This window comes from Schistocerca piceifrons, chromosome 4, assembly GCF_021461385.2.
Source record: "Schistocerca piceifrons isolate TAMUIC-IGC-003096 chromosome 4, iqSchPice1.1, whole genome shotgun sequence".
Classification (NCBI taxonomy): domain Eukaryota; kingdom Metazoa; phylum Arthropoda; class Insecta; order Orthoptera; family Acrididae; genus Schistocerca; species Schistocerca piceifrons.
This window is the reverse complement of record NC_060141.1, coordinates 443,425,247-443,447,083: the sequence shown is the minus strand read 5'-3', so window position 1 is coordinate 443,447,083 and position 21,837 is coordinate 443,425,247. Positions and strand designations below refer to the sequence as shown.

At 42.2% G+C, this 21,837-nt stretch overlaps 1 protein-coding gene across 1 annotated transcript in view; it reads right to left on the bottom strand.

Annotated features, from left to right (window-relative positions):
* LOC124795904 (hemicentin-1-like) overlaps positions 1-21,837 on the bottom strand; it is a 1,325,431-nt gene that overhangs the window by 926,546 nt on the left and 377,048 nt on the right. The window contains exon 2 of the mRNA XM_047259983.1: positions 5,714-5,843. Coding sequence (XP_047115939.1) covers positions 5,714-5,843 — 130 coding nt within the window. The remainder of the gene's footprint in view (positions 1-5,713; positions 5,844-21,837) is intronic.

Sequence of the window (21,837 nt, the reverse complement as noted above, 5' to 3'; positions counted from 1 at the left end):
TTCTGCTCTATGGTATTACTCCAACGCAGACATTACCAAATTTGCAGACACTCCACAATCGCGTTTAAGATGTGGAGTTTACAAACTGAAATAGCACTTGAAGAATGGCATTCACGTGAAAGCCGGCCGGAGTGGCTGAGCGGTTCTAGGCGCTTCAGTCTGGAACCGTGAGACGGCTACGGTCGCAGGTTCGAATCCTGCCTCGGGCATGGATGTGTGATGTCCCTAGGTTAGTTAGGTTTAAGTAATTCGAAGTTCTAGGGGACTGATGACCTCAGAAGTTAAGTCCCATAGTGCTCCGAGCCATTTGAACCATTCACGTGAAAATAAACAATTTTCTTAATAAAGCGCTTATTTCGTCAAGGATTATCAGAACAACCGTGTAAGCTTGCCTCAGTATTAAATACATCATGCTCATAAATTACAGATAATGGCAGAATGTAGTGCCTCACAACGTGGCACTACACAAAACTGGCGCTGATAGCATAGGCACATAGGGAACACACACGACACATATCCTTAAGTCCACGATATTGGTGATAAGTTGAGAAAACCGTCCCGAAACATATGTGCTGAAAACGCCACTGTTTCCAGCGCTTGTTCCCAGACATCAGTATGGGGTATGATCACCATGCACACGTACACAGGCCGCACAACGGGTTGGCATATTCTGGATCTGGTGGTCGAGCGGCTGCTGGGGTATAGCCTCCCATTCTTGCACCAGTGCCCGTCGGAGCTCCTGAAGTATCGTAGGGGTTTCAAGACGTGCAGCGATACGTCGACCGAGAGCATTCCAGACGTGCTCGATGGGGTTTAGGTCTGGAGGAACGGTAGGCCACTCCATTCGCCTGATACCTTCTGTTTCAAGATACTCCTCCAGGAGGAAGGGGGGGACCCACTGCAACCCTGAAAAGGCGGAAATACTGGTGCAAAATGACGTCCCGATACAACTGATCGGTTACAGTTCCTTTGTCAAAGACATGCAGGGTTGTACTTGCACCAATCATAATCCCACCTCACACCATCAAACCACGACCTCCATACAGACCCCTTTCAAGGATATTAAGGGATTGGTATCTGGTTCCTGGTTCACGCCAGATGAATACCCGGCGAAAATCACTGTTCAGACTATACCTGCACTCGTCCGTGGACGTAACCTGGGACCACTGTATCAATGACCATGTACTGTGTTCTTGACACCAGGCTTTACGGGCTCCCCAGTGACCAGGTGTCAGTGGAATGCACGTTGCAGATCTCCAGGCGAATAAACCATATCTCTTCAGTCGGCTGTAGACTATGTGTCTGGAAACAACTGTGGCTGCGGTAAGGTCCAGAGCAAGGCTACCTGCAGTACTCCGTCTCCGTTTGCGGGATGCATCACGTCGGTCTTCACGAATAATTTAGTATATGTGGGTTTCAAGCGAAAGAATTGAAACTTCAACAGGGTGGCCGGGATATTGTTCGTCAGTCAATGAGGTTCGAACGTTTTTGAGCTGTTCTACCCATTTTTAAAAATTCCTGTGGTTCATACAACTTTCACCACACCATAAAATCATCCGAGAAAAGACTTTAGTAGGTTTTTCACGCACAGAAAGCAAAAACAGCATCACTGAAAGTTGTTCAGCTATTGCAGAATTTTAAATGTTACATGCCACCATTAAATGATAAATATTGAGGTTATAAACAAAACAGTTTTTAGCTACCACCTGTTCTCAGGTGATCCCAGTGGTGACAACCTAAAGTTATGAAAATACTAAACTCCTCACATAATCCGATTCATTTCTACGTAGGATTTCCACACATCGCGGATTTCACGGTCATTCTGTGGTTTTACGCTAGAAGACGAATGTCCTAGATGAAGAGACCAGAATACGCGAGAGTTTAATTCGTTTATCAACTTCAGTTTTACCAATAACCGCCATTCAAGAATTTCACCACACCTTGCAACAAAATTTTGCAGCTGATAACACCGTGGCTGACGGAATAGTCCACATAATTTTTTTTTTCTATCTGATCCAGACCTTCGATATATCGCCGACCTTGCGCTCGCGGTGATAGTGAAAGCAGTGTAATAATCGATTATTTGTGATTTTTGCAGTCTCTGGTTCCTATATTTCTTTGCCTCGTGTTTGCATCTCATAGTTTTTGGGTTGTATGAGGCTAGTGTTTAGTGTAATTCTGAACAGTCAGCCGATTCACGGTTACTGGTTCCATCATTCCATGATATTTTAAAATCAAAATGTCGTGGAAACTAAAAGTGTGAAACGTGGAAGAAATGAACATGAGACTTTTTGTAAGGTATGTGGTTATGCAATTACAATAAATACACTGAAAAGCGCAGTTTATGTTCATATCAATTGAAATTAACATTCAATTACGAGAAATTTTTATTATAATCAGCATAGATGTAATTTTATACTATTGGCATTTCAGCGTTGATCCAACCGTCGAGGTAAACAGTTTACGCCCTGTGCTACTTGTACTTCGATTTTCGTGAACCCTTTTACGATTCCTACTGTTCGCATTACTATTAAATAATTGAGCAAATCGAAATCCAACGAGGTCTTACCTAAAGATACTGTCGTATTGATAGTGTACCAGCACTACGTACCTAACCTGCGTGCAGTGTAATAACCTAACAACGACTCAATGTGGCCAAAAAATAATTAGCGTGCTTGACATTAAATGACAACAAATCCTGAATTATTTCATTACACTTGTTACATTCCAATAGAAAATTGTGGGAAACGAATTCTGAACGATCATTTCCCAAGCAATAAACAAAAGCTGTGACTTCTGCTTCAGATCCCAAACAGTTTATTAGTGATAATCAAACAGAATCTAATAAGGTTGCTGCAGCAGAAGCCATATTTGCATTTCATGCTTCGGAATACCTCCATTCTTACAATTCTTCCTCATGCACATCAAAAATCATATGTGAGAATTTTTAATGATTCAAAGGTAACTGCTCGGTTTTCAAGTGCAAAAACTAAAATGTGAGGCAATTGTTAGTATCTTTTAACGCCTTTCGTAAACTAAGATATAAGAAATAATCTCTCAAAATTGAATTATATTTGGATCAGTACAGATGCCAGTAATAAACTCATAAAATGTTTCTTGTTCTGGCTCAATATTTTTCTGTCACTGAAGCTCTTCAGAGTAGTTTATTACATTTAAATGGGTGTGACAATAAAACCTCCAGTACAATGAGCGTGTACATGAAGTAATTTCTGAATTCGATCTTAGTGACATAGTCTGCGCCTTTGGTGGGGATAATATTATCACTAACTTTGGAGAGGCTGGAAGAACAGCGGAGAAAAATGGATTCAGGAAACTCGAAAACAAACTAAACATGTCTACTGTAGGGGTAAAATGTCTAGTTTATGTATTACATAATGACGTCCAAATGTGAAAAGGCATTCAGTTTAAAAAGTGTAAAAACACTTTTTAATTTACACTGTTCACATTGCAGTTCTAAAAGATTGTTTTGGTTTCCTGCATGTGACACACAAGGGTCTACTATCGTATGTAAAATCTAGGTGAGTTATTTACTGCAACTGAAAGGGTCATACACATATTTAGGCTCTTAAATCATACTTCCTAACACTTGATAAGTGTCCAAGTCTTCTTAAGTCCCTTAAGCCTATTTTTAGTGCTTGTGGAGAAAATTATTTACACTTTCCACATGCTGAAATGAATCCATTTCAAATGGCAACAGTCATCATTGAGAAACACGATATATCAGTGAATAAAGTTAAGCTGGAGTTTAAAAACATTGTGCATGTTTTGAACACTAATGAAAGACTTCTAAAGTAAAGGAATTGATGTCAGCTCTAACACAATATCAGCAATAAAATTTCAATATGAAGTCTTGGTACTTTATCAGACAGTTACAGATTATCTGATAAAATTGAGGAAGCCATTATCCCAGCTTGAACATTTTGACTGGGTACTGTTGAATACTGTACCTGAATGGGATAAATATAGAGTCTTCACTGCAGTGGATACAAGAAAAAAAGTACTTCCGAAGTGGCTGAGAGTTTGCTGTTTGACCAGATACTAAAATAGAAATAGTTTCTTGGATATGCTTATAAACAGAATCACAGACGTAATCAGACTCAGAGCAATTTCCTTTCATTTGTTCATCGCCCAAGGTAATACGACAGGTGAAGAGCTTACTGTAAAACAGATTTCCGTTATAGCCATGCAGTTATGAATAGTTTCATAATTTTTGTTACATGTTTTATTAAAAAGGTTAGTTAAGACAAACTAACAGTGATTTTCTCCATTAATGACAAATCCTTTGACAATGGCGTCAGTACTTGAACTATGCCCTTTGTATTGGATCTCTGTCAACCGTGTTTCCATACCAATGTGTCTCTTTAATTATGAGTACAACGACAGAATCGACAGAGAGTCTAAACTGAGTCACAAGTGCACATTATTGTGTTGCATGACTGATTCACGTAAAAATCGTAAATATCCAATCACGAAGTCTTTCTCGCCGGTTGGCTTACAAAATTAAAAATAGGAAGGCATCAGCCCCGGTTCAGGAGCTTACCACTTCACATTGGGCAAGGAGTACTCTATGCAAGTCCGATAGAGTGTTAATGCCGTAAGACAGTTTACCTGTGTGCAAACTAAATCTAGAGCAAGAGACTTTGAGGACTGCATTTGTAATCTATTCACAACCTGGAAATTTGTTATTGTAGGAGGTCACGGTATCTGATTCTGGTTACGGGAGAATCAAAACTACACATTAGTAGACTATAAAGGAGACGAGAGCGCCAAGTGTACGGCTAAATATTACAATCATGTGTTTATTTTGCTTTTCCTTTCCACTGTGGCCACCAGTGTACTTAAAACTGCAGCAAAGGCTGCTGAATTTTAATGTAATATATGAGAAGATGTATGTACTGAAATTTCCTGGCAAATTAAATGTGTGCCAGATTGGGACTCGAACCCGAAACAGTTTCTATTTGCGGGCAGCTCCTGTGGCGAATGTAGACTGTGAGGGCGGGTTTCGAGTCGTGTCGTAATAGTTCAGTCGGTATAGAATTTGCACGAGAAACAGTTCTGGGTTCTAATCATTGTTCAATAAACAGTTTTAAAAATGCTTCAAATGGCTCTGAGCACTATAGGACTTAGCATCTGAGGTCATCAGTCCCCTAGACTTAGAACTACTTAAACCTAAGGACATCACACACATCCATGCCCGAGGATGCTAAGGATTTTCAGATCAGTGCATACTTCACAGCAGAGTGAAATATCATTCTTGATGTACTGTATTACAACATAATATATTACCACCCTGGTCCAGGAGTGACCACTCAGCAGTTTGACTTCTATGATTACCTCTCCCCCAATTTCCGAACTTCACATACAGTCTGACGAATAAGTGGCTGGATTAGCACTAAGGGACATTAGAGTTTTTTGTAGTCTGTGAATTTAAGAGTTCAAGAAAACCAGAGCACTTGTGGTACCTTAGTTGTTTATTCGGAGTCTTCATGTGACTGTATGAAATCGGAGCAGTCGCTTAGAAAGCTCTAAGTTCGTGTCACGCAGTTCTCCCCACTCTAGTATCCCCACCACGGAAACACAGCTGGCGCTACCTGGGATAAACTGTCGATTCTCTTTAAGCTAGAGTAAAATTATGTCCTTTCAACATTTCTCTTTCATTCATTAGCTCAGCATTTTTTTTTAGTTTACTCACCTATAAAGAGGGACGGACGAATCCTTGAACCAGAGTACCATGTTGACGCGGTCATCTGGATACGGAGGAGTGATGTTGCAGGGCAGCTCTGCGTCTTCTCCACTCACCGCCCACACCACCTCCGCCGGCACTGCAGGCAGAATGAGAAAATCCAAGTTAGAGTTGCCACGAGATGGTCTTCCACATTCTGTTCGCGACGACAGTGAAAATGGGAAAAATTTATGTTCTAGGCAGAACAGCTAATTGCTGGTGGCCAGAAGAGTTACTGCTCTCTTTGAGGTTGACTCCTCACCCATGGTCGAGAGGGAGGTCGCCTCGGGACGTAGCAGGATGCGAAAGACACCCTGGGGAGTCGGAGGCATAATTACAGAAACCAGTACCTGTATGTTAGAAGTATTGACCCCGGCTGTTGAGACATTTGCCCCACTGCAACACAAGGCGGTGAATGGCTGTCTCTCAAAATTCCTGAGGTTGCGATGTTAACCAGTTCCCGCAGCTACAGCTGGACGTCGTTGTCAGAGGTAAATCGTTTGCTCCCCAGAACCTTTTTAAGGGGACCAAAAATGGCGTAATCACAGAGAGAGAAACCATACTGTTTGGAGCGTGGCCGAGAACCTCCCATTTGAATTTCTGCAGGATTGCCGCGACTGTGTTGGCCGTATGAGGCTTTGCATTGTCGTGGAGCACAAGGACCCCATGAATCAGATTGCCTGGTCGTTTTGATTTGATCACTTGGCGAAGGGTGGTCAAGGTTTGCGAGTAACGCTGGGCACTCACTACCGTCGCATGCTACAGGAAGTGAATCAGAAGAGGGCCATCTTGGTCACAGAAGAACGTCAGCTTAATCTTTCCTGCACTCGTGTGGATGGCCTTGGGTAAAAAGGTGGTGACCCTGGATGCTTCCACTGCAGACTTTGTCGATTTGATTCTGGTTCGAGGTGATGACACCATGTCTAATCTCCAGCCACACTCGTACATTCCCTTCCCAAGCATAGCGCTGCAGATGAGCAAGACAGTGGGCCATTGGACACGCTTCCTGGTGTGGTTGAAGACTGTGGGCCACCCATTGGACACACACTTTGCGCATGTCCAGTCGTACCTTCACGATGATGTGAACACTTCCGACGCTCAGTCCAATCACGGTGGCTATGACCTTCATTGTCACTCGGCGGTCCTGGGTAATGAGTGCATCGGTAATGCAGTGTGGTGCTCCAGACCTTGCATCTTAGACTAACGACACCCGTCCTTCCCTGAAGCGCTTTGCCACGCCTTGACCCTTGCAAGGGACATGCCACTTCTTCCAAATTAAAAATGTAATTGTGGACCAGATGTGGCTTGAATTCAAAAAGATAGTATCGACAACAATTGAAAGATTTATACTAAATAAAATATAACAAACGACGGAGCCAATCCCCCATGGTACACAAAATGCTTCGGAACACTATTTCAGAAACAACAGTAAAAGCATGCCACATTTAAACGAACTCAGTATCACCTAGATTGGTCATCTTTTACAGAAGCTCGAAATTTAGTGCTGACTTCAATGCCAGATGCTTATAATCGTTTCCACAACAGAGCTTTGTCTCGAAACCTGGCAGAATATCCAAATAGATTATGATCGCATGGAAAGTATGCTAGCTACAAGACACAATCACAATGCCTTCTCTGCGCGATATCATTGGCGGCCGAATACTTCCGGCATAAGAAGTCGCCCTCTTTCTGCTATTCCGCCTTGTCAAAGAGGGCGGAGGAGTGGACAGAGGTTCAGTGCACTCTCTTGTCCTAGCGATGGGAAACTGCCCTTGAAGGTGGAAAAATCAGCAATGATGAACAACGCGAAGATATAAGGATGCAGAAGGCAATGGAAACCACTGCATTAAAGACACGTAACGTGTATCCACAGGACAAGTGGCCTATAATTGAAAAAGGGTTATGATGATCTCTCCATTGGCAAAAGTTTCCGGAATAGTCCCCCATTCGGATCTTATGGAGGGGACTGCCAAGGGGGAGGTGACCATGAGAAAAAGATTGAATAATCAACGAAAGGTTAACGTTCTACGCGTCGGCGCATGGAATGTCAGAAGCTTGAACGTAGTAGGGAAGCTAGAAAATGTGAAAAGGGCAAATGCATAGGCTCAGTGATTTGAAATCGAAAGAAGACAGTAATGTCTGGTCAGATGAGTGTAGGATAATACCAACAGCAGTAGAAAATGGTGTAAGGGGAGTAGGACTCGTTGTGAATAGGAAGGTAGGACAGAGAGTGTGTTACTGTGAACAGTTCAGTGATAGGATTATTCTTATCAGAAACGACAGCAAAACAACACCGACAACGATAGTTCAGGTATACATGCCGACGTCGCAATCTGAAGATGAACAGATAGAGAAAGTGTATGAGGATATTGAAAGGGTAATGCAGTATGTAAAGGTGGACGAAAATCTAATAGTCATGGACGACTGGAATGCAGTTGTAGGAGAAGGAGTAGAAGCAAAGGTTACAGTAGAATATGGGCTTGGGACAAGGACTGTGAGAAAGGAAAGACTATTAGAATTCTGCAGTCTGCCGCTCGTGGTCTCGCGGTAGCGTCCTCGCTTCTCGAGCACGGGATCCCGAGTTCGATTCCCGGCGGGGTCAGGGATTTTCACCTGCCCCGAGATGGCTGCGTGTTGTTGGTCGTCTTCATCATCAACATTCATCCCCATTACGGTTGGAGGAAGGCAAAGACGACCCACCTCCATTAGGACCTTGCCTAGTACAGTGGTGCGGGTCTCCCCCATTGTTCCCCCACGCTCTGTGAAGAAGCATTGGACCTCATTTCCACTCCCAATAGAATTCTGTAATAAATTTCAGCTAGTAATAGCAAATACTCTGTTCAAGAATCACAAGAGGAAAACGTGTACTAGAAGAAGACCGGGCGATACGGGAAGATTTCAATTAAGACTACATCGCGGTCACACAGAGATTCCGACATCAGATACTGGATTTTAAATCATACCCAGGAGCAGATATAGACTCAGATCACAATATGGTAGTGATGAAAAGTAGGCTGAATTTTAGGGCGTTAGTCAGGAAGAATCAATACGCAAAGAAGTGGGATACGGAAGTACTAAGGAATGACGAGATACGCTTGACCTCCTCTAACGCTATAGATACAGCAATAGGGAACAGCTCAGTAGTCAGCACAGTTGAAGAGGAATGGACATACCTAAAAAGGGCGATAACGTTGGTACAATGAAGGTAACTTCGAAGAAACCATCGGTAACTGATGAGAAATTTCAGTTGATCGATGAAAGCAGGTAGTACAAAAATGTTCCAGGAAACTCAGGAATACAGAAATAGAAGTTGCTGAGGAATGAAATAAATAGGAAGTGCATGGAAGCTAAGACGAAATGGCTGCATGAAAAATGTGAAGAAACCGTAAAAGAAATGACTGCCTAAAGAAAACATAAAAGAAATGTTTTGCCAGAAGGACATACTCAGCTTACAGGAAAGTCAAAACAACCTTCGGTGATATTAGAAGCGAGGCTGGTAACATTATGATTGCTAGAGGAATACCACCGTTAAATGCAGAAGAGAGATTGTTTAGGTGGAAAGAAAACACTGAAAGCCTCTATGAGGGGAAGATATGTTTGATGTGATAGAAGAAGAAACAGGAGTCGATTTAAAAGAGTTAGGGGATCCAGTATTAGAATCAGAATTTGAAAGACCTTTGGAGGACTTAAGATAAAATAAGGCAGAAGATATAGTTAGCATTTCATCAGAATTTCTAAAAGCCTTGGGGAAAGGGGCAACAAAACGGCTATTAACGTTGCTGTATGGGATGTATGAATCTGGCGATAAATCAACTGACTTTCGGAAAAAATATCATTGAACTATCGCACAATCAGCTTAACAGCTCATGCTGACAAGAAAAATATACAGAAGAATGGAAAAGAAAATTGAGGATATGTTAGGCGACGATCAGTTTGGCTTTAGAAAAGGTAAGCGTATGAGAGAGGCAATTCTGACGTTTCGGTTGACAATAGAAGCTAGGCTAAAGAAATATCAAGAAACGTTCTTTGGATTTGTCGACCTGGAAAAATCGTTCGACAGTAAAATGGTGCAAGATGTTCCAAATTCTGAGAAAAGTAGGGGTAAGCTATAGGGAGAGACGGGTAATATACAAAATGTACAAGAGCCAAGAGGGAATAATAAGAGCTTACGAGCAAGAAGAAGTGCTCGGGTTAAAAAGGATGTTAGACAGGGATGTAGTCTTTCGCCCCTATTGTTCAATCTTTACATCGAAGAAGCAATGATGGAAATAAAAGAAAGTATCAGGAGTGGAATAAAATTTCAGGGTGATAGGATATCAGTGATAGGATTTGCTGATGACATTGCTATCCTGAGAAAATGTGAAGAACAATTACATGGTCTGCTGAATGGAATGAAGTATCTAATGAGTACAGAATATGGGCAGAGAGTAAATCGAAGAAAGACGAAAGTAGTGAGAAGCAGCAGAAATGAGAACAGCGAGAAGCTTAACATCAGGATTGTTTGACACGAAGTAGGTGAAGTTAAGGAATTCTGCTACCGCGGCAGTAAAATAACCAATGAGGACATCAAAAGCAAACTAGCATTGACAAAATAGGCATTGCTAGCCAAGGCAAATCTACTAGTATCAAACATAGGCCTTAACTTGAGGAAGATATTTCTGAGAATTTACGTCTAGAGTACAGAATTGTTCAAAAAATGGCTCTGAGCACTATGTGACTTAACATCTATGGTCATCAGTCGCCTAGAACTTAGAACTACTTAAACCTAACTAAACTAAGGACATCACACAACACCCGGTCATCACGAGGCAGAGAAAATCCCTGACCCCGCAGTGAATCGAACCCGGGACCCCGTTCTCGGGAAGCGAGAACGCTACCGCGAGACCACGAGCTGCAGACGGTACAGAATTGTATGGTAGTGAAACACGGAGTGTGAGAAGAGAATCGAAGCATTTGAGGTGTTACATACGAATGTTGAAAATGAGGTGGACTGAAAAGGTAAGGAATGAGGAGGTTCTGTGCAGAATCGGAGAGGAAAGGAATATGTGGAAAACACTGACAAGGAGAAGGGATAGGATAATAGTACATCTGTTAAGAAATTAGGGAGTATCTGCCATGGTACTAGAAGGAATTGTAGAGGGCAAAAACTGTAAAGGAAGACAGAGATTGGTATACATCCAGCAAATAATTGAGAATGTAGGCTGAAATTGCTACTCCGAGATAAAGAGGTTAGTACAGGGGGGAATTAAAAAAAAAAGGTTTTACCCATCTGACGTTAGATATGTGTTTAAAGAATAAAACAACTGATTAACCAGGAGTGAACCTGGAAATTTTCTATGTTTAGTAGTAAATGTGAAATAAGTCGGACAGCAATGTAACGACTTTTATTTACGTTTTATTTTATGAAATTCCCATGCACGTATGAAACATTTTTACTTTTCTTTAAATATTATATACGTCGTTCATATAGAGGGCGGCATACAACCACCCGATGTGTTCTCCACACAGCCTACCTTCTTTATTACGTAGTATTCAAACTACCATGTGTCTAGGTTAGAAAACAGTGGTATGTAATGTAATATATAATCCATAGAGGTTATGCCATGAGTTGCAACTTCTTATTTTATCACCTGACCATGTACTTCTTGTATTTCTAGCATTGATAATGGCTAGGCACAGCCGAAATCTGGATTTGCGTAATAAAACCCGGAAAAAGAAAGGACGACTGACTGTTGCGCTCTATAATTTATAAACCATCGATCTTTCTGCATTCAGAATGATGTGAAGTGTAACGAAAACAATAACTGTGGGGAAGATAGACTTCAGACTAAGAATCGGAAGGATAATGCAAGGGAAATGTATTCCACCAACGAGGGAGTAAGCTTACAGAATTACCGTTCAATTGATCCTTCAGTATTGTTCGAGATCCAAGAAAGGGAAACGCCTTCCATCACGGGTTTGTGTGCAAAGCACGAAAACGTCGCGGTGAAGCTCTTGCAGCTACAGTGTTACACGCTATGAGATATCTACACCTACATCTATACGCCACAATCCACATTACGGTGTGTGATGGAGGGTACTTTGTGTACGAGTGTCACTCACCATTTTCCTGTTCCAATCGCGTATGGTTCGCTGCAACAACGATTTCTGTAAACCTCTCTGTTGGTTCATATACCGCTAATTTTATCTTCATGGACTTATCGCGAGATATATGTAGGAGCAAGCAGTATTTTGGTTGATCCCTCTAGGAACGTTCGTGTCCGGATTTTTAACGGTAGACTACGCCGTGATGCGGAAAACGTCAGTTGCAGTGTCCGTCACTGGAGTTGACTGAGTATCTCCGTGACGCACTCGCGCTTTACGGGTGAATCTTCAACGAAACGTGCTGCTCTCCTCTGCATCTTGCCTTTTTCCTCTAGCGGTCCTGTCTGACACGGATGACAATCGGACGAGCAATATTTAAATACTGGTCGAACGACTGCTCTGTAAGACACTTTCTTTGTTAATAAGTCTGCATTTCCTTGGGCTTCTTCCAATGAACCTCAGTCTGGCGTCAGTCTCGCCCATGAAAAATTTATTTGGTAATTCCACCTCAAATCGTTTCCAAAACATAGCCCTACATTTTTACGGAAATAATTGTCTGTAAATCACACCATAAAGGGTGTTCCTCTCTCTGCAATCGCAATATATTATAGTTGCCACTCGTTGCACCAAGAGTCGATTATCTATTGGTCTTCCTGCATTTCGCTACAGTTTTGTACTCTTTCCGACTTCTCCGTATACTGAAACCTCGATGGACGTTCTAAGTTATACTCCAGGTCATATATGCAGGGTGAGTCACCTAACGTTACCACTGGATGTATTTCGTAAACCACATCAAATACTGACGAACCGATTCCACAGACCGAACGTGAGGAGAGGGTCTAGTGTAATTGTTTAATACAAACCATGTAAAAATGCACGGAAGTATGTTTTTTAACACAAACCTACGTTTTTTAAATGGAACCACGTTAGTTTTGTTAGCACATCTGAACATATAAACAAATACGTAATCAGTGCCGTTTGTTGCATTGTAAAATATTAATTACATCCGGAGATATTGTAACGTAAAGTTGACGCTTGAAGCCTCCGACGTTCAGATGCGTGTTGTAACAAACACAGGCCACGGTCGGCGAGCAGCATCTGCAGGGTCATGTTTACGATTACGACCGTGTTGACGAGTGTGGCTGTAGTGCACTGTTGTGGTTTGGTCTAGCTGTCGCAGTGTCCGCATGTAGCGCTTGCTGCTGTTGTTATTCTGCATTCGTCTCCGCACGCAGACCAACTGTAGTACACCGTGTTACCAGACGTCTGTGATGGTGTAGTGTTGTAGGACCTGTGACTATGGTGTATTCGAACTCTGTAAAGGCGGAGATTATACTCATCTATGGCGAGTGTCGACGAAATGCAGCTGAAGCCTGCAGGGTGTATGCAGAACAGTACCCGGACAGAGAGCATCCAACGTGCCGCACATTGCAAAACATCTACCGCCAACTGTATGCAACAGGTGTGGTCGTAGCACGCAAACGGGTCCGTAACAGGCCCGTCACAGGAGAAGCGGTTGCAGTTGGTGTGTTAGCTGCTGTTGCCATGAACCCACACATGAGTACATGGGACATTGCGAGAGCCGGTGGACTGAGTCAAAGTAGTGTCATGCACATACTGCATCGTCACCGCTTTCACCCGTTTCATGTGTCGCTACATCAGCAATTACATGTTGATGACTTTAATCATCGAGTGCAATTCTGTCAATGGGCATTAACAGAGAATGCGTTGCAGTTCTACCTGTTTACCGATGAAGCGGGTTTCACAAACCACGGGGCAGTGAATCTACGGAACATGCATTACTGGTCCGTGGACAATCCTCGCTGGCTCAGACAGGTAAAGCGACAGCGACCCTGGACTGTAAATGTATGGTGCGGAATCGTTGGCGACCACCTCATTGGTCCTCACTTCATTGCAGGGGCCCAAACAGCTGCAACATACATCGCGTTTCTAAAGAATGATCTGCCAACGTTGCTCGAAAATGACCCACTGGAAACGCGTCGACGTATGTGGTATCAGCATGATGGTGCACCTGCACATTCCGCAATTAACACTAGGCTGACCCTTGACTGGATGTTCGACGGGCGTTTCATACGACGTGGAGGACGCATAAATTGGCCAGCCCGTTCTCCTGATCTTACGCCTCGGGACTTCTTTCTGTGGGGTACGTTAAAGGAGAATGTGTACCGTGATGTGCCTACAACCCCAGAGGATATGAAACAACGTATTGTGACAGCCTGCGGCGACATTACACAAGATGTACTGCGGCGTGTACGACATTCATTACGCCCGAGATTGCAATTGTGTGCAGCAAATGATGGCCACCACATTGAACATCTATTGGCCTGACATGTCGGGACACACTCTATTCCACTCCGTAATTGAAAACGGAAACCACGTGTGTACGTGTACCTCACCCCTCATGGTAATGTACATGTGCGTCAGTGAAAAAGACCAATAAAAAGGTGTTAGCATGTGGACGTAATGTGCTGTTCCAGTCTCTTCCGTACCTAAGGTCCATCACCGATCCCTTTGGATCCCTACGTAATTCGGTGCTCTCCGATACACACGATCGAACAGCGGAGGAGTGGTACTCAAGCGTCAACTTCAGGTTACCATATCTCCGGATGTAATTAACATTTTACAATGCAACAAACGGCACTGATTACGTATTTGTTTATATGTTCAGATGACTAACATAACTAACGGGGTTCCATTTAAAAAAACGTAGGTTTGTGTTAAAAAACATACTTCTGTGCATTTTTTATAGTTTGTATTAACCAATTACACTAGCCCCTCTCCTCACGTTCGGTCTGTGGAATCGATTCGTCAGTACTTGATGTGGTTTACGAAATATATCCAGCGGTAATGTTAGGTGACTCACCCTGTATACTGCGAACAGCAATATAAATTTCACCTGTGGTACTCCCGAAACTACTTTTACGTCTGAAGACTTCTCTCCGTTAGGAATGAAGTTCTATGTTCTGTTTGACAGAAACTCTGCAGTCCAGCCACGTCTTCATCTACATGGACACCCTACAAATCACATTTAAGTGCCCAGAAGAGGGTTCATTGAACCGCCTTCACACACACGTAGTTGGTGTCAAGATAAGATTTAAGATTTACATTTTATGGTATGAGGGCTTGCGTTCCAGTATGCATCAAAACAACATAATACGTCCTCCCATATACAGAGTGATTCAAAGTTCCTATTAAAGGCTACTAGTATTTGTAGATGGGACTAAGTAGATGTAGTTTTGATAAGGAATCCTCGTCCGGAAAAGTACCGTTTGGAAGTAAAATCAGTTAGAGGATCGGATCACTTTCAAATCTCCCGCTACACGGTACGCCCGTAGCGGAGGTAATGAGCTCTGACCATAGTTCTGTAGCGGCACACAGTATGGGTAGTGTTTCGAGTGTTAGTCCTCGGTTTCTCTTCTAGGTGACAAGGGAAGTCCTCTTCAAAGTCGGGACTGAAGCGCTTCCATGGAGTACCCCAGTCAACCCTCCTAGTTTTGATCGTGACGATTTCACGCAGCCCTTGTTTTAATAGGACGAAAATGGTATGTGATGTTATAATTACAACAGGGACTAACGACGGCTCCCTCTTAGCTTCGGTGGGTACCGTGGACTGGGAGACTTAGAAGCGATCTGATCTTCAAACTTTTTCTATAGCCAAACGGTACATTTACAGCCGCGAGTTCCTTATCAAAACTTAATCTTATACAATCAATCTGTACAACTTCTAGAACCCTGTCGTAGGAATGTTAAATCACCTAAAAAGTCTTGTGAAATGATGGTGCGGACGAAATCTGAAGAAATATGAGCTCGTTCTTACCGACCACCGGTCACAAGTGGAACAGAAGAATGAAAGAAACAGCAGCTGTACTCAAAGTGCCATAAGATACACACCCCAAGATGCAGTTTGGGTTATACCTACATTTGTAAACTGCCTCCCTCTCAATAAAGCCTGCGGCACAGGGAATTTTTATTATAACACGTATTAAGTGTTTTCTTGTTCCGTTCGTTCCCTCCACTCTGAAAAGAGGTTCTTCAATTTTCCCAAGCATGTTTTCGTGAGATACAGGTGTCTTTCGTGGAAGGCCTGCCAGTTAACATTTTACATTCTTATTATCAGACATCCTAGGCAGTCTTATACCTTTTATGGTTCCGTCACATTTATGAAGTGTTTAGAAGTCACACGTACAAATTCTACTGCGAGATTCACGGAAACGTAACTATGGTCGTGACCTAAAAATTACTATAATGTGCTCAATAATGTCCTGTCATGAGCGAACTGTAAAGAAATATGCACAATAACATAAGAAATATGACCTAAAAGCGTTAAAATTAGGTAAATTTCTGTTGTAATGTAAATCAGTAAGTCAGCTTTTGATAATGGACTGTTTGTTTCAGAATGAAATACACATGAAAAGCAATCTAAACTAAGAATTTTAGTATTGTATTATGCTTTTTATAAACATTAGCAGAACATAATTGACTTCTAACGCGTTTTTCCGGACATTCTGATTTATGCTTCAATTTAATAGCCATGAGTTGCAATGTGTAATGAATAAGTTGTGCAAAGTTCCAAATAAAAATGATTTAATACAGTCACTCAACAATGCTTTGTACTTCGAAACACTTATTTCTACTTCAGATGATGCAAGAGGACCGTATTTAAAATGGAGAAGATCATTTTAATATTAATATAAATGATTAACAGAGAACTCATCACTTAACAAAATCATTGAAATGGAGCACAGGGAATTTTTAGAACTTTTATAAAATATTTTCCATTTTCTTGGACTCTTTTTCGTCACTTTATTACAAAAAAAATTAATTTATTCACAGTTTTTTCGCGTGTTATATCTGCTTCATTAGTGGCTTTCGTTACTGCTGAAAATTAGTTAAGATGGCAGGAACAAATCCTAAATTTTATTTTATGGGAGAACGTTTGCATGTAACTTCAGGATTAGACTTAAATTCTTGGTGTTTTACAATTGAAGTGTCCTCACTGCTCTCGAATGGCCCAATGATACTTGTCACAACGTTAAAGTCTTGGCAGTGATAGCTGCAGCCATCAATCTGGGAGACCATCTTGTCAGAGAGGGAGATAGCGGTAAGCAAATGTCTGCAGTTAACAATGTAAAAGTTGTAACACGTGAAGGTGCTTTCTAAAATACCTCTTTGGCACACGTAATAAATTGGTCAACATCAGTGAATATGCTACGAATCTCTTCTGCAAGTCAGTCTAAAACACGAGCTTCACAAGCCATGAGCACATTTTACTCTATAAAGCTTTCAGTGAGTCGGTAGCTTTCATTATAATATAAGGCGCAGTATCCATTACTAACTGTAATACGTTGTCGTGCGTAATACCTTTGGATCATATTGCATCCTTACATCTGTGGAACAAATGACTAATGCTGGGAAAATTTACTTTTTCTAAAATTAACTTTTCCTGAATGTTCACAGTTTATTAATAACCCTTGTCTTGGAACATCTGCTTCCAAAGTCCCTACAATCATATTTGCAGTATATCATCCCACAGTGTTTTTGGAATCGTTATCTACGACGACTCCCGCCAGACAAAAGAACAAGAGAAAATGAATGCCTGGGAAAGTAAGGTTATCTGCATGAAATGTAAGAGGAATTGCTTATAAAGAAGACGAAATAGCTATTTCTCACTCCAAAAATTTTGTAGCTGTCACAAAAACTAAGAAGAAGCCGGGAGATAATATGTTGGAAAATATGTAATGTTGTACAGTGCTATAAAACAGAAAAAAAGAACAGCGTGCATAGTCGCATTTCCATTCACTAAACGAGGAAACTACGTGTAAGCGCATTCAGGTGCACTGATAACCGCTACAAACGAGGCTTTGTGCACCACGGTGTGATTTTCTGTTAAAATTCGACCCTGTTCTTAGAAGGGTCAGCCAAATTGTTACTTCCCCCTACATAAATATCACAAAAAAGAGCGTGATCAAAGAATTAAGAGGATTCGAGCCTTCACAAAGACTAACCGAAAGTAATTCTGCCATCACACTATCCACAAATTCAACAAATAAGGAGGGAAACGGACAGTGGTACCGGTACTTAAAATGTGCTCCACCATGCAAAAATAAACTGGCTTGCGAACTATAGATGTAATTGTAAAAATTGCACATCAACCTGTCGTTTACGTACAAAACTGGTTTTATCACATTTCCTTTGGGCACTTCTGACCTTAGCATATCCTCCGGAGCATCTTACTAGGTTCTGTTACTGGAACACTATTCAAAGCGGTCACTTATGAGAGAACACGTGTCACATGCTCAGAACTTTGTTGACAGCCCATACAGTTTTATTCTTAATTTACGAAGTAGAAGCTCATATCAAACATCGTTGTTACGTCAATAGTTACGAAAAATCTTCTTCTTCCCTATAAGAAACAAGCCTTAACGACTTGTCTTGGCTCCATATGATTTATTCCCATCTTTTCTTTGGTCTTCATACACTTTTTCCGACTGGCTTGTATCTACTTTCTGCTTTTAGTAGTCTTCTTTCACTCATTAGATACTCCCTGTTTTCAAATCTTCTCTGACCTCACAATTTCTCAATCCATTTCGTTTATTACATCCTTTTAGAGGTCTTAGAAATTTCATTTCCTCCGTTGGTACGTGGCTTTCATATCTCTCTCTCTCTCTCTCTCTCTCTCTCTCTCTCTCTCTCTGATTATCCGTTAGTCATTTGCACAAAGCAGGGTAGGGGCAGCCATTACATTGTAGGACCTGAGCTGGTTGTCCTTCTGGGTAGGCAGCTAAAGATAGATAATTCTTTAATTAATTGATTATTGATAATTATTTCGGCTCTTAGGGGCATTCTCCCGAAGAAATCCATCACATTTCTTTTGTTTATGAAGATATTTAGATTATACTGAGTTTAGAAAGCCGCAAGTTATGTAATGCTTCTTGCAATTCATCATCTCTTTTGTCAAAAAGTAGCAGTTCAAGTAGCAGCCTATGAATAAATTCGCTTTTTCATAGATTAATACAATGCTTTGATAGTGTACTTTGTCAGATACGAGTGGTGTCGTCTATATACGCGTTAAATAGTTTCGGAAAAAGGCTACAGCCTTGTCTTACTCCTTTGCTTATAATTAATTCCTGCTGCTCTCTCCCTTTTTGCAGATCTACTTGTGTGTTCAAATATAAGCTCTTTATTGCTAACATGAGATGATGTAGGATGCCCATGTCTTTGTAAAATTTTCCGTAGTATCTTACTAGGGTACTTTGTCGAACGCCGTGTCCAAATCGACGAACGCAATGTATGCCGGCAGGCTATATTCGCTGCTATTCTCCAGTATTCTGTTTATTGCGTGCATTATTATCTGTGCAAGAGCTTGCTTTCGTAAACCAATTTCGAAATTCATATAACTTTACTTCTGGTGCGAATTGCATATGAGCATTAAGACTTCTTGCATTAATTTTTCATCCTGTTTTCAAAACGCTTGTTCCTCTGTAATTTTTTGTGGTGGATCTGTCACCTTTCTTCAAGACTGACACTATATTTGTTGCCCCCCACTGCTCCGGCATTTTGTTTCTAGGACAGCATGCATTTTTCTCAAGTGCAGAAGGTGATATTTCAGTTAAATTTCTTCACATTTCAGTAGTTCCGCAATAACTGCTTCTGAGCTGGAGGTCTTTCTGTTTTCTCTAATGTTTCTTCCAACTCTTTTATATTTTCTATTTTCTCTTCTTCTTATATCACCCGGTTATAACTGCATCAAAGATTTTTATGGTGTTCGATCCAATCCTTGGTTTCTATTACATCAATGTTCACAATATCTCCCTCTGACTTATTCATGTTTCTCTGCAGTTTATAAGACCAGCCCTTAAGTTCATGCGCATCATTTTGTATTTGGGTGACAAATCTATTCCAGCTTTCCCTCCGTGCATTCCTCATTATAGCTCTAGCTTGTTGTCTGTACGTTTCATGAGAAACGCAATAAGTAATTACCGATGTGGCCCCATTTTGACAGTAATGATCAATTGACGCCAGCAAAATTCGCATTGTATCCTTTCGCAGATGGCGAACACTGGGCACGAGAATGGCAGGCAGGACTTGCGTCAGTTTCGCCTCGAGACAGGCCGCCCGCAGCGCACCGAGGGCTGCCTGGGAGCGTCATCAGCAGCGCCAGGGGTGGCTCTCCAATTAGCCGCGGGGCCGGCGGTGGCGGCGGCGTCTGCGGGGGCGGAACCGCACCGAGTACGCGCCTCATTAGCGGTGCGTAATGCTATCGACTAGACCGCGTGTCATATCGGGACAACGCCGGCGGGCAGCGCCACGCCCCTTAACGAGGCCTGCGAGCGCCATTTAGGGCTGGCGACGAGCGCTCGGAGTAGGGAGGCGGCAAGAGAGGGACGGGGGGCGGACAACCGTCAGCAGCGGCTAATAGCTCACTGCCGCCGGCGCTACCTGTCTCTCTGGCCGTTCTGCCGGGTCGCCCTCTCTCTCAGTCTGCAGGCAATACAGAAGGGCTGCATGGGCATATTTACAGCATCGCTGTTGACGCCTTTCAAGGGTACTACTATCCTACTTACGGGAACACATTCACTGGTACAATTTTTTTTTTCAAGACGTATACACTGATGAGACCAACTGTCGTTATAACTGCCCGCTGTGAGACTGGATGCGGGTTGGCAGCGTAGCCGGCACGAGATTTGGTAAAGAAAGTATAACAGCGGAGCAGAGATAAGTGGGGATCAATATAGCGGCAACACAGGCAGAAAATGAGGAGATCCATTGCCACAAGCGACTATCACAAAGGGCAGATTGTTACAGCCTGATATTTGCAAACATATAACGGCGGAGTTGATGGTTGTTCGCATCCTACGGCTGTGGATATCAATATAAAGAGATTGGAGGATGGAAAAAGAGTAGGCGACCAGGTGTTAATGTCCACGCATCAGGATACGTAGTCATGCAGGCGAACGACTGCTCGAAACATGCACACCTCTTCGAACGTTCGCAGGTGGGGGCTACGTTATGGTCTTGGGGAACATACACCTGGACTTGCATGGACCAGCTGTAAAATACGTGACCAGTACTGCAGGCAATGAGCATCGCTTCATGCTTTAGGGTTCGGAAAAATGATTTGATACATTTTTCAGTTGTTTTAGCTCTTCTCCTTCAATATTTTCGAAATGGCTCCGATCTTGCGACGTGTTTTCTCGACTCAACGGACCAAGTTCCTCAGAACATATATGTGCAAAATACCTTTGGGTGTAGACTATTTTTATCGGATAGATTGCGCACACAACTGCACAACGCCGGTTAAAGTACGACAGGTGTTTCCGCCTACGATACATGCTACGGAAAGCAGACACCAGTCTGTAATTAAAGGGTCAAATGGTATTTGGGACTGCTTAATAAAATAAGCGCTAGAAAAAAAATCTACGATAACACCCTCAATAAATCCATTGGCTCGCAAGTAGAAAACCCCAGCTTCGCACAAGGCCGTCGGAAGAATGAAGCTATCGTGATCTAAAACGTAACGTTACCTAGCACTTCAGTGGGCGTTAGTGATGTTGGAGGCGGTAGATGGTTGTGGAAAAACGGTTGTGATGTGTGCTTTATGGTGTAGTGGTTAGCCTACTATGGGTCACCGGTTCAGTACCGACCACTACCAACTATTTGTTTTTTAGCATTTGTAATTTCCGGTAGTTTGTAACAATCTTTCACGTTTTTGAACGACGTATGTTTTGAAATATCTGGAATGATGTTTATACAAATGGACACTAAGTGAGCTATTGTAAGGGATGCCATCGTCAGAAGCATATGCCATAATCACCTCCGGGCACCTGGAACAAATATTGAATGCAGCTGTGTCATTCCACTGGATTAGAACCGATCTTATGGTAAGGTTTTCGAAATCGACGAACAATAGTCTGGACTGGCTACCTCACCCGTTTTAGTGTCATGAAAGTTGTTTCAACGGCTGAAGCTGGGTAAATCACAAAGTTCCT